This window comes from Lygodium microphyllum, chromosome 14, assembly GCF_053477565.2.
Source record: "Lygodium microphyllum isolate KBCC chromosome 14, Lygodium_microphyllum_v1.1.10, whole genome shotgun sequence".
Taxonomy (NCBI): domain Eukaryota; kingdom Viridiplantae; phylum Streptophyta; class Polypodiopsida; order Schizaeales; family Lygodiaceae; genus Lygodium; species Lygodium microphyllum.
The window spans coordinates 124,569,859-124,586,226 of record NC_141148.1 but is presented as its reverse complement, the minus strand read 5'-3'; the positions used below and the strand labels follow the sequence as shown (position 1 = coordinate 124,586,226).

Below are 16,368 nucleotides of genomic sequence, written 5' to 3'. Positions count from 1 at the left end.
TGTAGAGTGCGAACACATGAATCCCTTTCAACACCTGTTTGTTCCATCATTGGGATGAAGCAAGGATGTCCTCTTTCTTTGACACTATTTGGCCTATACATTGATGGGATCTCTGATTGCATCTCTCAAGGAGGAGATAGAGGAGCTCTGCTAGCTGGCACATGGAGACCTCTCTTACTATAGATGACTAGACATCAAAAACTTTAGAATATCTAAGAGACCAATTGGCATAGCAACAAACCATGTTATCCTAACTTTTGGAATCTCTTGTAGACATATCAGAGATGCAACACCTTGCATCCCCAAGCACCCCAAATACTACTTTGCAAAGGATAATTCACACATTTATAGCGACTCTTTGCAAGCTACTTTACCAACATTGGATTTGAACAAACCGTTGAAGAAATGTACAAGGCAGTCAATAAACCCACATGCTCTACTTCCACAAAAACAGCTTGTATGATGATAAGTGCAAAGTCACTCATGCTCATCTACAGGTGGAACTAGGTACTCAAACATACAGTCAAGCAAGGAGATAGCAAGAGTGCGTGGAAGATCTTTCAAGAGATAACCCCCCATACAAATGACAACACCAGATGCTTGGCCGAACTATGGGAGATGATAATTGGTGTGCCAAGACAGCCACCCATGCAGCCCCCACAGCCCAATACGCCAAAACAATGGCCTTTCTTCACATGGAAAATGGTTAGAGATGCAATTTATAGATCACACAATAGGAGAGCACAAGATGAGGACCGCCTAGTGGTAGAATATTTCACATGCGAGTAGCATATTAACACCCATACTAGCATGGATATTCAATAGAGTAGTACGTGAGGGGTTCCCTATGAACTGGTAATACCACAATATAGTCTCGCTCTTTGAGAGTGGTGATCCTTTGACCCGCAGCAATTACAATCCCATCATGATCAATCACAAAAAGCTATATCGATTTATATTGCCGCATGATCTTAGTATATGGGCCAAGATGCAAGGCACAAGAGCTCAAGGACATGCAAGTTTTAGATATAGATACACCACACTCGATATATCCCCGCAATTGGAGCCATCATGAAGAAGGGCCGAGCCCAAGATGAGGATCAACTGTTGCTCTGTGGATTTCCAAAAAGCATTTGATTGAATGTCCCCTACACGCATCCTGTAAAGATTACAAGAAGTTGGGGTACCAACAGGCATACATTGGGGGCCTTATGCAATATATGAGACAATGACATGCCATGTACCAGCACCTTAAAGGCTTCCAAAGAGAATTGACAATACCAATCGAGTGTAATAAGGATGCCCAATTTTACCCACATTATAGATGAGGTACCTAATTACATTGATCAAGTAGAAGTTGAAGCTACCCAAGCACGGAGACTAATACTGATGTCATTATATGTAGATGACATTGTTCTCAATTCAGATTCACTTGCAGTTTATCCCGTTCTCTTGTAGAAAATGACTCCTTTCAAGGATCATGCATTGCAATTTGGCCAAAAGCTTATGAAGAAAGTCATTAAATATTAACCAGGAGAATCTTCCCTGTCTTCAAACAATTGGAACATACTCCATTTTATAGCCGCATTCATCACTCTGCTGCTTTAATCATCAAGATGAAATTGAGAATTTCTAGCACATCAAACGGCTGCTGCTTGGTACTGAAATGCCAAGATGTGGAAGTCACAATCCCTTTTATACATTACAATTGCAGAAACATGTATAATGACATAGACCTTTCCAAGATCCTTGCATCACAAGTGTCATCAAATGCATTTGGCAAGCAGTTTTTAAGCCTTGGGGTTGCTCACTGCCTTATTATTTGCAAGAAAAGGGTCCCTTTGGTCTTTCTCTAGCACTTCTTGAATATTCAGGATGTGATGTATAGAAGATATATACATGTAGCCAAATCAAATGACTGACACACAAAGCACACCATAGACTGCACAGGGGATGCTAGCAATACATCACACATGATTGGACTGTCATGTTGGTGACTAAACACACAAAATCTTATGATTCACCTGTTCTGGCTTGTGAAAACTGAGAAACTACAACACACGATATAAAGAATGCCTTGTTCACTTTCATTGCCACCCCCCATCTACATCATGAACTATCAAGAACACACACAACTTTAGTTAATGCATCAAATATCTGCACGCCAGAGCCATGTCTAAACACGTATCAAGAAGTCAGGAAAGAAACAAGTACCCGATAGTATGGATCAAGATTGCTCCACCCTGTAGAGACACTCAGCTCATCTCCAAGGTGTATACGGTAATAGTTGTCTATTTCTTTGTCAAAGTCACTAAACCGAAACAGTCCACGAATTGGAAAAAGTTCAGCAGTGTCAATCATTCTTCTCAAGGCTTCTTTTCCATGAATTTGCAACACCTTTCAACATAGAACACTACAACGGTCAATTTTTGTGCTGAAAAATGGACTTGCAACTTCAATTAGTCAGCAGAGACATTGAACTACAAGATCTCAACTGTGCAGTGGCAATACATAAGTATACTGTTATTACATCCTCCATGCAAAAAATACAAAAAATGTCTAAATTATTATTAAGATAGAAGGACACACCTCAAGTGCATTCTTGCACTTGGATCCGTCACTCTTGGCTGGCCAGTTTACACACCAGCATCTGTTGATCAAAAGAATGTATCGTTTCAATGTATCATGCTTCATTCCGAGCCATTGAAAAAAGAGCAGTAAGGATACAAAAAATGATTGCAAAATGCAGTGTCATCATCAACTCTTATAACTTTACTCACTTCTCTCGACCAAGTCGGCGAGCAAGTTCTTCTGCAACCACTTGCCCCTCTTCATCTGAATTAGTTGCCAAAATAATATGGCTTGCCTATCATAAGAAAAGAAGTACAAAACTCAAGTTGACTGACAAAGAGCACTAAGCAGGTGGGCATTTTCTGTCTGCATACCTTCTCAAAGAAGTCTTGGGATTCCCACAGATACTCATACTTATCACCCTGCATTTCCACAAGCAATAACGGTCCATCTCAATTAGAACATGAACAAACTGCAACTTACACAGGAGTCGTTACTTGCTAACATATCTAAAAAACTAAACGTGACTAACTTTTCAGTAGCCAGCTAGAGTCCTTCAGGCAAAGGACCATTTCTTCATTTCCCTACCCTAACAGAACGAGGATAATATAAACACCCACTTTAATAGTTGTCATAGTCTCACTGAATTATCTGCTTTTAGCAAACTACTAAGGAGAGCAACCTTCTTATTGTCATCATCAAGTCAACTATTGCAATAGTTAATTGTTGAAAGAGAGGTGATCAAGGTGTTATTTAAGAGATTCAAAGGGATTATAAGAAATATTAAACAATTACAGTTTCAAGAATAATTTCGTGTTACTAATGTCAGCACTGAATGTTGTATGAAGACTTCTTTCTTGTCTTGGTAAGGTCAAGGTGATGGATGAGAACATCAAAGAGGCCAAACCCAATGATGACTACAGGGCTATCGTTTTCTTAGAGTCAATCTTGATGAAGCTGGGGATTTCTTGAATATGCTCCAATTTTTCAATGCCAGTGACTTTCCACACACCTTCCAGCATCACGATGAGTTAGTTTGAGAATCTGGTACTGGAAAACTTCTTGATGATGAAACTGTATCTCAACATCCCGACATTTGTGATGCCAACACTTTGAGCAAATGTTGAACTGAGGTGGCATTTGAGGTCACAGTCAAGGACAGCATATCAATGCTGATATTGATTATCACAAGAGGCTGAAGTACATCCATTACTACCTGAAAATGAAGATGATACAGTGGCGGAAGTTGGTGTACACATGTACAAATCATCAACACAGCACCACGATAGAACAGTGCACACTGCAATGGAAGCATTGCTTCCTGGATAGACATCAAGTAGTAGTGTTGTGAAGCAACATGCAAAGCTGGCAAAGGTGAGGGCTCATAGCCAAGACAACCAGAGCATTGGAAGGAGCTAATGCACTCAAGCTATGCATCACTAGCAGACTGGCAAGACTGAGCAGCATGTCTACAACTGACATGGAGAAAGCAAAACAACAAGGGCTACATGGGTCACGGACAAGACAGACACAACTTTTAAAAAAAAGTGTGGGTGGTATTGTGCTGGCAAATATCTTGGAGGCAATAGCGCTCATGGACTGCCTATTGAACAACTAGGGGCAGATTGACTAGCGGCAACCATCTTCACGAGATAGGAAATTTCAACAAACAACAATCCAAGTGGTATTAGCAGCCATAAACGACCAGGGTGTTGATGGTGACTATTGGTAAGTCAAGCAGGGGTTGAGCTATTGGTTAGTGGGTTGAGATTTGTATGTAGGGCAAAGACTATAGGCAATACAGATAGATACTAGGAGGTACCCGGTGTCAATTTGGACCTAGAGTAATTATTTGACCAACAAGTGTTAGTGGTGACAATAGAAACTAGCCATTAATTAATAATTATTGCATATTCAAGGGTCAAATAATGCATAGGATTAAGCATAGCCGTTTCATGGGTCAGGTTAAAGTGTTGAATTAATTAAAATTCATCAAATTGCTGAAAAATGGATTAGAAAGTCTACCACTTGGTAAAACTTGCCCATGCAACTACAGAGAAGGTGTGAGAGAGAAGAGAATGGTCGCTCATGCTTAACGGAGGCTAACAGAGAGAGGAAAGAAGCTGCCATTACTGCTGCAAAGATTTCCAAGCCAATACTAGCCAATTGAAGACCCCTCAAGAGCTGGTGACCCGCCCAAGAGCGCCTACAGCAATGAATGACAGCTTGTAGAGGATCCCAAGCAGCATTTGACAGCAGCAAACACCTTTTCAAACAGGGAAGCAACAGATTAGATCAGTTTTTCAAGATGAAACTCTGAAATTCCTCTCTCTACGGTATTCTCAGTCATTCTCCAATCTTTCCTCAACTAATCCCAACAATTCTCAGCCATTGATAGCAGAATTCAGCCAAATTCGGTAGAACCATAGTGATTAATGCTGTAAACTCTAATCTACAGCAATAATTAGGGTTTAGCAGATGCCTTGGGACGTGTGCCAAAGATGGAAGGCTTCAAACACTGAAATCAGCAGCTGAAATTCAAGTTATTGCCATGGATTTCAAAAGCCAGCCCATCCCAATCAGATTTGGGGCTACATTGGACCAACCAATGGTCGATTGAAGGTCAAACCCTACATGAATAAAGAGGCAAACTAACAAGAAGGCTTGCTTGTCATTTATGACAGCAAGAGGCATTTGGACTAGCAAAGGAGGTTGAAGAATCTCAATGTGCTCCATCCATTTGCAATTCAAGTTAAAGAAATCACACAAGGTGCACCAAGTTTTGGGGCCAATCAGGCATTGAATGTCCAAGATTAAGTGGTACCATTTGCATTTCAATTTGTGTGAATTTATTTTCCTACTCTAATGAGAGTTAAATCAGGTCATTACAACCCTTTCCTTGGAAGGAAGGCTGGTTTCATGTTCCCATTGTTAGGAAACCATCAAATTCAATGAATTGGTAGGCCCAAGGCAGCTAATACCTTCTCACGAACAAACTGATAGTGAATCTCAATATGTTTGCTATGAGGATGAAATACAAATTTTTTAGCAAGCTTGATACAACTTTGATTATCACACATAATCTAAGTTGGACCATTAGGAACATCTACAATCTCACCCCACGATCTCCTCAACCAAACAGATTCACAAATTGCATTCTTTGCTAAATTATATTCAACCTCTGTAGATGACAATACCTCTATAGATTGCTTCTTAGTTCCAAGATATTGCCCCAAATCCAAGAGAAAACACGTGTGCTAAACTTGATTTTCTATCATCAATATCTACTCCTCAATTTGCATCATAAAATTAAAAAAATACTAGATCATGTAATAAAAGAGATTCAATACCCCAATTGAAGTGCTTTTGAGATATCTAAGAATATGTTTTGTATCTCTCCAATGTGGCTCCTTTACATCAACTATAATTTAGCTAAGACGACTCACTAAATAGGCTATATTTCACCAAGTAATTGTTAGATATATCAAGCTGTCCACAAGCTATCTATAAAGTGTTTTATCAGCACTCACATTATCTGAGAAAACTAACAACTTTTTATTAGACTTAAGAGGAGTAGACAAAGGTTTTACATTAGCCATAGAAAACCTCTCAAGGGGACATGAAATTTTGAGATGTTTTAATCTTGCCAATAAATTTGATTAAACGTGCAAGGTTGTTCAGCACATGTGATGCACATGGCAATCATTTCATGGTAGCAGGCCCACGACCCTAAGGATGCACTAGGTGTCCAATGCAAAACTTGTAATAAGATATGCCTCACAGATGCTAGGTGCTCTCCGTTCTCAAATTTTGACCTAGACAAATTTATTGGCCAGTGATGCCATTAGAGACGGCATTAATTTATTAATTAATGCCACTCTAAGGGTTAATAACTGCTCAAGGATACTTGGAAGACAAATTAGCTTAATCAATTTAACTATTGGCTAGTGAAATTATTTTTTTAAGCACTAGAATAATTATTCAATTAGTTTTCAGAATTAATTTTCTAAGAATTAAATTTAATAAGCTAGATAATGCTGGAAAATGGGATTAGAAGGCTGCCACTTGGCAAAACTTGCCCATGCCAGTGGAAAAAACTTTTATAGGGATTGGTGAAAGTCTATTTCAACCATTGTGAGAGAAAACAAGGTTGTTAGAGAGTAAAGAAGGGCTGCTGATGTGATTTGCACCCACCAGGGATCAGTCCTAGAGCATACGACAGCAGTTTGAAGACCTCCAAGAGCAGGTGACTGCAGCCCAAGGTCCTTCTGGCGCAGATGATAGCATACAACATGGGGCAACATTCTATATGGTGGTCCTCAACTGTAGGTAATAGCTTTCATGTCTGTTTAAGCAAGGCAGCGGCAGAATTTCAATGTTTATTGCAATGAACTCTGAAATTTATCTCTCTACAACATTCTTTCTCGTGCTATAACCATCTCTCAAGTTATCTCAATATTTTGCAGGAGTTTGAGCAATCAGAGGAAGAGATTTCAATCAATCTTAGTGTAAACTCTAACCTACAGCAAAAATTAGGGTTTTGACAATTGCCTTGGGATGCATGCTCAGAATTGAGGGCCTAGGACTTGAATTCCATCAGCTGAAGTTGACAAATTTTAGGGAGATTTAAGGAGCCAACTAGCCAATATCAAATTTGGGGCTAAATTTGTCTTTCAAGGAGTAAGATGAAAGTCAATCCCTAAGCAAACCAAGGGGCAAATTGGTTTGGAGGCTTGCTGGTTAGTTTTCACAGCAAGAGACACTTGGATCAATAGAGGAGATTAAGAAATCTCAGTTGTACTCCATCCAATTGCAATATTAGTTAAAGAAATACAAAAAGAGACACCGTTTTTAGAGCCAACAAAGTGTCCAATGTCCAAGATTGTATGGTGAAGTATACATTTCAACTTTGTAAATTTGTTAACTGCTATAATTAAGTGCTTAATTAGGCTATTTACCATCCTATCCGAGAAGAAAGGCTGCTTTCATGGTTCCACCACCAAGATAAATTATCAAATTCCTCAAATGATGGGCCCAAGGTACCTAATTGAAGGTCAAAAGCTTTGCTATAGTGCTGAAATTGTATTCAACTGAGCATTATACTAATAATGTCTTCAGATAGTGAGATGGGATAAAGTAGGGATGATGCCTCTCGATCTAAAAATTCACAAAGTATTGGCAAAAATGCAATGTCAAATCTTGCATAAGACAGGTAACATGGACAGCAAGCTGATAATGTTAATTAAGGTCAAATTTTGAGTCCTTCTAGGCCTTTCAAAGCTAAGGATCAACGAGAGGAACAGAATTTTGACGACCAGTTTAAAGAGCACCTAAGGACAGTAGCTGAAAGGTTTATACAATTGGCGAATGATCCTCAATTTATGCGTTTTCTAAACCCTTAAAGGAGGGCAACAAAGGCAATAGGAGATTGTCTTCAAGAACTTCGCGACAACAAGATACACTAAAGGAAGAGCCAATCCAGCAACATGATGTTCAAATGTGGGTAGTGAGCATAAGTAAATGATGCCAGTAGAGCAATTCGTGCATATGCAAGGTCAACTTGGAAGTGCCAATCCAATGCTTTTTGGACAACAAAGCATACACGCAATGATGGGGCAGTCCATGTACTTTAGTGGTAGCACTAGTTTCCATGCCATGGTGGGCTTGGGACCGCATATGGGAATATATGGCACAACTCTTTCTGGTATGCAACTGAAACTGGTCTATGACTCACATAAAGCGGTGGTTCCTTCAATTAATACCTGGTCTTTTCTCACACACACACAAACAGAGAACTCACTCCCTCACTCAATACCAGATTGGCCCCAAAGACCGGCTCCCCTCTCGATATTTCTTTATCAATTAAAAGATGGAAAGTTACAAAAAATGAAATGTTCCAAAATACATAACCTGTGAACAATTGGTTTCCATCTTTTCTGAGTAAATCCCAGCTGCATAAGGACAGTACAGCATGACCAGAACTACATCCCTTTTAGGAAAGCATTTTCTATGGCCATAACTCAATAATTCATGTGCAGAATTGCAATCATTAGAACTCTGTATTTTCTATTTTTACTACCCAGCCTATCAAGAACAACATCCCTTTTGGGAAAGCATTTTCTGTGACCATAACTCAATGATTCATGTGCAGAATTGCAGTTTGCAGAACTCTATATTCACTGTTCTTACTGTCCAGCATATCCAGAACAACATCCCTTTTACAAAAGCATTTTCTGTGACCATAACTCAATGATTCATGTGCAAAATTGCAATCCTGCAAACTCTGCATTTACTGTTCTTACTGTCCAGGATATCCAAAACAACATCCCTTTTACCCTGGTATCATTCCAGCAGTAAAACAGTCCCACAAACAGCACTAAATCAGAGCTGAAAAACCATGTTCCTGTGTGACATGGTCATCACTTTCTTTAGTTCCTGCATTGGAGAAGCCAACAACTGCTCCTAAACCTAGACAGTGAGGCTCTTGCCTCAGCAGAAGTGCAAAGAAAACACAGAATTGTACCTTCGATGGAATCAACCCATCGTGCAGGGCATTTCCTCTGAGAATAGAGAGAGAGTTGACCAGAGGAAGCAAGCTCTACCTCCGTACATGAGTCAGAGACGAAGAAATACTCTCCATAGCTGATGAACTTGCAGAATCTGCCCTCAACTCCTCAAAACTTCATTCTCAGATCTGCCTCTCATACCTATTACGTTTTTTTTAATGCTCTCTCTCTCTCTCTCTCTCTCTCTCTCTCTCTCTCTCTCTTTTGGAAATTTGTGCCACATGGCATACATGTAACAATTTTTCCGTTTAAACCATCTGGTCTAAAATTCTCCATGATCGGTGCAAAATTTGACCTCAGCACAAACCAGAGAATTAATCCTCGTGCCAAAATGAAGATAATGACGTGAACAGATTCTGGAGTTCAAAAATGGTAACTCCCTAAACTTTAGGAATGGTGACCCTTGCATTTCTCAAGTTTTTCTGAGCAACTTTTATCATTGCAACCACATCAAAAAGTGTAATGTGGTTCAGTTATAGTGACTTTTATTCCATGGGCATTCTCACATGTACATCTTTTGTCTTGGCCACACTCATTGTCCTGCACCGTCTCCAGTAGCTAAGCATACAATTCCAAACCACCGGCATTCTATTCTTCAGTGCCCATTCAATCTGGTCCCAAGGCTCAAACAAACCATTAGTCCAATTTGTCCCAATGGATGCCTCTTCTGGCCATGCAAAGATCTCGACTTAATCCAAGAGAACTCTCAGAGTAAAAAGCAACATCAACTAAAGAAAAGAAAAATAAAATATTTATTTAAGTAACTAAGGAAAGCAACTGCAAAAAGTATCACCACCTAGTGACAATTGCTACGTTTTGAAAAGGCAAGGCTAAAAAAGATGAAAGGAAGAGAAAGATTTTATCCAAAACTGAGTATGAGATACTATGGGCCCTTCCAAGTATTGGAGAAGATCAGCGATGTGACATATCGGTTGAAATTACCTCCACATTGGCAGATACACAATGCCTTTCATGTCATTTTATTGAGGCCTTTTCATGGTAATGTGCCAGAGGATATGTCTGCTGAAATTCAGCTTAAGGCTGAGCTGGATAAGATTTGAGTACGCGAGCAGATTTTGGCACATAAGAAAAAAAGGTCAAAGGTAAAGTTTCCAAGAGATACTTTGTGAAATTTCAGAATTATTCACCAATGGATGCCAAATGGATGGAAGAGAAAGTATTGCCTAATGCTCAAGGAGGAGGCAGCACTTCCACTCCTCCAATTATGGACAGCTCTCGTATGTAGTGGATCTCAGATATATTCAACATGCATCCAAGGTACTGCACTAATAGTATGTTTGCCAACATATGCTATGGTTGCTACTCGTCTAGACACATTGCTCATGCAGTGGGAGTTGTCAGCAGGTTTATGTCAAATCTTGGCAATGTGTTTTGGAGGCTGTCAAGTGTATTCTTCGATACCTAAAGGGTACACAAAGACAGTGTATTTGCTATGGATAGGGTGCACTTAGTTTGGAGGATTATTGTGATGCAAATATGGAAGGTAACTTGGACACTCGCAGGTCCACTAGCGGGTATGTCTTTACAGTTGCTGATGGAGCCATTTCTTGGTGCTCCAAGTTGCAGAACATCGTAGCACAGAGTACTATTGAAGCTGAATACATATCAGCTACTGAAGCTTCTAAGAAAGCTATATAGTTTAGCAGACTTGCAAAGGATCTTGACATGTCTATGAGTACTCCAGTGTTGGGATATGATAGCCAGAGTGCTTTGTATCTGGCTAAGAATGCCATGTATCATTCACGCACAAAGCATATAGATGTGCAATATCACTTTATCAAACATATAATTTGCACACTAAAGGCCTTCTAACCAAAATATATGAGGCAACCTCTTGCTTTTGAGCATACAACGAGTCATCTCCATAAGAGTGCGATTCTTTCTTTCAACAACACCATTCTGCTGAGGAGACATTCTAACAATGGCTTGATGCATAATGCCATGATCAAGCAAATATGCCTCAAAAGCACGAGACATATACTCTCCCCCTCTATTTGTGCAGAGTGTCTGCACTTTCAAGCCAGTTTCAGTCTCAAGCTTTGCAACAAGATATTTAAAATGCATAGACACATCAAATTTTGCTTTCAACCCATACACCCATGTATACTGAGAGTAGTCATCAATAAATGTAACAAAGTAAAGATGATCTCCAAGTACACATGTCCTCATGGGACCACAAACATCAAAGTGAATAAGCTACAATTTTCGAACAGTACGCACTGCACCGTCCTTTTAGAAGGCAAAACCTGTGCATCTTGCCCAAAATATATCCCTCGCATGCATGAGGAGATGAAGTTTCCACTAAAGGCAATGCATCTACCATATGACACCTCTGAAGGGTCATCGAACTTCCAAAACTCATATGTCCATAGCGGGCATGCCATAGCTCCGCATTCTGCATAGTGAGCGATAAGAGTAGTGCATCATGGGTATCCAACAAAAACAAACCCTTATACAGGGTTCCAGACAGCCTGAGTGCAAAATCCATCTCCCTATCTCTAACAATGCATTTGTCATCCTCAAAGATGACCTGAAAGCCATGCTTGTTAAAAGCAAAGATAGACAACAAGTTCTTTGTAATGCCAAGCACAAACAAGACATCTAGAAGCATGAAGTCATAACCATCTACAACAGTAATAATGACTTCCCCAATGCCACAAACATCATAATTGTTGTTCGCACATGTAACACACTTTCTAGCAAGTGCCAAATGCAAAGAGGAAAACAAACACTTCCTAGAAGTCATGTGCTTTGAAAATCCACTATCAAAATACCATGTTTGCAGCGTTTCAACAGCATTAAAAGCTGAATCATCCATCGAAGAATCATAAGTATAAGTCAAAAATGCATAGTTCTCCACAAAAATGGCTGAAGCATCGCCATCAATAGATTTGTTGGCTGATGTCCCTTGGACAACCAAACTCCTTTTTCTTCTCTTTGGCTAATCTCTTACAACATTCATCAATATAGTGACCTAGCATCTTGCAATAATGACATTTCCCCTTCTTTTTAGACTTTTTTATGTCTTGGACAGCCTTATTTGATGGCTGTCCAACATCACCCTTTTGCTGATTTTTTGGATTTTGCTTGACTTTTCCTATGCCTTTGAACTTGGAAAACATAGCCACATATCGTGAACACAATACAACATTCTTGTGAGTCTATTCCTCTTACAACAACAAGCCTTCCAACTCCACAAATGTAAGGGACTGCTGCCCCCTTCACACAATGTAGACTTGTAGGAAAACCAGAAAGTATTCCCAAAACTTGCATCCAATGTCCATAAAGAAACTGTCAATGTGGACAAATTTCAAGATAGTGCATTAGATCTCCCATCAGTCGTCCTTTCAAAGCAGCTTTTTTTTTTCAAAAGGGTCACAAATTACATACATGTGAGCACTTACACATGCTTACGCAAGCACATGGTTATACTGCTGTTGTGAACTTTTGATAGTCTCCAATACATTACAACAAATTTCTCCCCCTCCCTCCTTGTATAAAAGGATCATGTTTAACATATAATCTACCATTATTCCTTTATGTGTAAGTGTTGAATTACAATAAGGCAAGCACCTACCTTTTGCAAACACTACCACAAGTGTCTTTTCTCTTGCACCTACCATTCATTAGAATGTGATCAACTACCACAATGGCGAAGAATCCAAATCATGCTGAGAGGTTAAACCTCCATCATTAAACATGGGATGGGTCTTCACCGTTCAGAGCCAAAAGTCTAATACTAATCAGCTCCAAAATCCTGTCTTTGTAAGAGTGATTAGCTCGTATATAAGGCCCAACTTGCTGAATATCATGACTTCCAACCATTTGATCAAATAATCCTGGGTGTTCTTGACACTCAACATAATGAGGTTACTATGACCATACAAAGCCATACAATCCCACCCTTCTTGATCCAGATGACTAGGGTAAACAAAGGGACTGCAACCCAGGTGAGTGTTGCAGATTTGAAAGAACATACTAGTCATGCAGACCTTTGTAAATATTGAAAACTATTAACTATATTTTGACCCATAAAAGGCACTTAATGTGCAGATACTTAGTGAAAATGTTACATTTATTTGTAAGGACCACTTATTCTTTAGCCTATAATTCAGACTGAAATTTTCTCCCCATAGATATCAAAGTAAAAGGATGATACAAACCTTTGGACTAGCTTGTCCCTCTTTGCCAGCTTCTTTTGAACGTCCCTCATCTGGCATGCCAACACACACCAACTTGCCTGCTTCTTCCATCGCTAGCTTATCTAATTCTCCTTGAACCTTAAGATTAAAAGAATTGAAGAATAAAATTCATAAAAGACCCTATCAAAAGAGTAAAAGAGATTGTTGACATTCAATATGCTTACAATAATGATTTCATTGCCGAGCTTCAGGTCATCTACTCCATAGAATATTTTGCAAGTACTTTCCTCCTGTTGAATTGTACGAGTGCCGTAAAAATTCAATGATAGCCAATGGATAATCATATTAGTTTATAAATACAATAGCAACCTGCCAGGATTGTTTATTGGAGGCAAGATACTTGCAGCTGACTAGCCTTCCGTCCTTCCAATAGGGGAACGCAAGAATCCTCTACAGATTCAATGGAATATATATTAGCCAAGTGATACACACAATAACAACTGAAACTATGTTCTAGCCACTAAGCAACACTAACCGAAGCATCTTTACACCGTTGTTTCACCCTATTGCGCTCCAGCGTTTGCCTTGTAATGCCTCGAGACTGGAAGTACTTTATTTGCTGCATTGAAAAACACATTCAAATCCCAATACTGTAATCATATCTCGAGGAATCCATGCCGAGTTCAAAGCATGAGAAGAAGCACTGACCAGATAAACAAGTCCAATATCCACCACCACAAAAGAACATACAAACAATCCCAGTTAATTTATCACATCCATAAAAATCAAAGAATAAGACGTGGATGTTTTAGATCCACATGAAATATTGGAGAAGATGGACTAGCCTAAACACATGATGGTGTCCAAAAACTGAGCTAAACCCTAAATAACCAGAAAAGTGGACGAAGCTTCTCATGTCCCCATAGACTCAAAACTACAGCAGTCACAACCAAGAAATGAGCACTACTATTAATCTTCTTGTGGTCTTGAAAAGCACATACAGGATTTATTGTAAGTAACCCAGGCCTGCACTGATTTTTTTTTATCAATGTACATGTTACACTGGTAGGCAAGGCGTTTATATTGATGCATGGGGAGAGGGGACATCACAACTCAAACACAAAAAGAGTGTCCATTTGCAAGCATTTTCAACCGTTATCCCACTGACCATGCTGATTGATGCATGTGTGCATGGCTGCCATCCCCCACCTGTTCAAGTCCTTTTGGCTGGTCATGCCAGCATCTTGTTGCCCACAACTTCCATAGTACAGTTCACGCCAAGAACTAGTGTATTCAGCTGCCTTTCTCATTGTTAGGTGTCTGCCATCCTTTCTATCCAAGTTTCCTACCAGAATTCTCAGCAAGCTTGGTCACCTTGTCTGTGTTTAGCAGCAATGCACCCTTCAAAAGACATATGTGGTCTGCATAACCAGCTTCTCACTAAGACATATTCCAACTCATTGATGCCAGCTCCAGTTCCAACACCCAGGGCCCAGGCCCAACTCTTACAGAAGTTCTCCAGCATCCAAATAACAAAACATTCTTGCACCGGAGGGAGGGGATTTTTGTGGATAAGGAACCCAATAGAGTTCATTTTCTCTCCTCAATGTAGATTAGAGTGTTCATTTTCTCTCTTCTATGTTGAATTCTGTTTCTGTTTGCTGTCAGATAAATTATTTGCAGAGGCCCAGGATTGCTCATTGGTATCAAAGCATCAATGCTCAAAGTTCCATTTGTGTTTTGGAATGAATATAGGAGTCCATCTTCAAAAAGCACAACCCCACAAAGACTCAGGTCCAGTAATTATAGATTCATATGCTTCAAAGGGAGCAGGAAGAAAGTAGTCTATAGAATTTCTCCAATCACTGCTAGCTTGCTGTACAGATGGGGGCAGCAGTTCAGTGACAGGCTCAAGGAGGCCAGACTCCTGAATATAGCACAATACAGAGATTTGACACCCCATGTGCAGGCTGAGGAGGGAGGACAGCGGCAGTGGCATTTGTATCACTTTCTCTTTCTGATAAAAACCATTGTTTCACTGAAAGTTAAACATACAAAGAGACTGAGGGATTTACTTGAGTGAACATCTGATATAAAGAAAGAGAGAGGGCTGTAAGACTCCAGAACGAGAGCAGTTCCAGCTGTTACAATTGGATCAATAGTCGAGCATTGCAAAAAACAAGTCGGTTGGCACTAACTGAACAGAGACCCGGGTCAGTTAATCTAGGTTGGGCCACTTGGAGCTTATAAACACTTTCTTGTGTACTACATGCAGGTGACAGGCCCATGTGTTTGTGTTGCACTCAGCACTTACATGATTCTTCAACATTCATAAGCTAATTTGCACTGCATGTTTCCCAACCAGAAAGGTTTCTCAAAGCACAAATACAGCCCTATGCAGTTTTAAGAGGGTCAAAAAACCAGCTGCTTTTCCGCACAGTATCATCTATAAAAATATTTGAAAATTTTAAATTTATGCACAAAAAGTAGAATTTAACACAGCAATTCATAAACCTAATCCAATTTGCAATGTCCATTTGTAAATGCATACTGTTAGCTTGCAAAAGTAAAGTTTCTAAACGATGTACATACAGCTTCTGACAATTCTTGTAGTTCAAGGATTTCCTCCGAAAGTTCTCTGCTCATTCCTCCTCTTTGACCTTTCACTGGTCCAAAACGCGAGTGAGTGATACCAGTAACCTGTAAGGAGGAGAATAGTGACTTCTGCAAGAATATGGAGACAATACGGCTGGTTTCAAAACTTAAATGGGCAACTATCATCCACTACCTCAGTGTGGCCTCTCCAACCACAAGTAGCCCGAAAGCAATTCCATTTAGCAAATAGCCTGTTTTATTGCAGATCAGTGTCAAGTCCTATCAGCAACCAAGAAAAAGAAGATTTTTTGCCCATTAAGAAGGTTTAAAATGCAAAAGGTAAAAGAAAAAGAAATAAAAAAGAGTAAGTGCACCTAAACATATGCCATTTCTTTGAAAACAACATAACCTCACCCATCAGAATGTATTTTGACAGTAAGACTTAGCTCTCTAGATTGTCCCCCTCCGCACTG

General features: G+C 39.7%; 1 protein-coding gene across 3 annotated transcripts in view; it reads right to left on the bottom strand.

Moving 5' to 3' along the window:
* LOC148026069 (primase-helicase Twinkle, chloroplastic/mitochondrial-like) overlaps positions 1-16,368 on the bottom strand; it is a 91,943-nt gene that overhangs the window by 41,945 nt on the left and 33,630 nt on the right. For all 3 annotated transcript variants that reach the window (XM_087693310.1, XM_087693308.1, XM_087693309.1), the window contains exons 3-13: positions 16,310-16,365; positions 16,089-16,146; positions 15,893-16,000; positions 13,836-13,919; positions 13,670-13,750; positions 13,525-13,590; positions 13,322-13,438; positions 2,946-2,993; positions 2,781-2,866; positions 2,590-2,650; positions 2,215-2,397 (exon numbers count right to left, since the gene is read on the bottom strand). In XM_087693310.1, the coding sequence (XP_087549436.1) occupies positions 2,215-2,397; positions 2,590-2,650; positions 2,781-2,866; positions 2,946-2,993; positions 13,322-13,438; positions 13,525-13,590; positions 13,670-13,750; positions 13,836-13,919; positions 15,893-16,000; positions 16,089-16,146; positions 16,310-16,365 (948 nt within the window). The remainder of the gene's footprint in view (positions 1-2,214; positions 2,398-2,589; positions 2,651-2,780; positions 2,867-2,945; positions 2,994-13,321; positions 13,439-13,524; positions 13,591-13,669; positions 13,751-13,835; positions 13,920-15,892; positions 16,001-16,088; positions 16,147-16,309; positions 16,366-16,368) is intronic.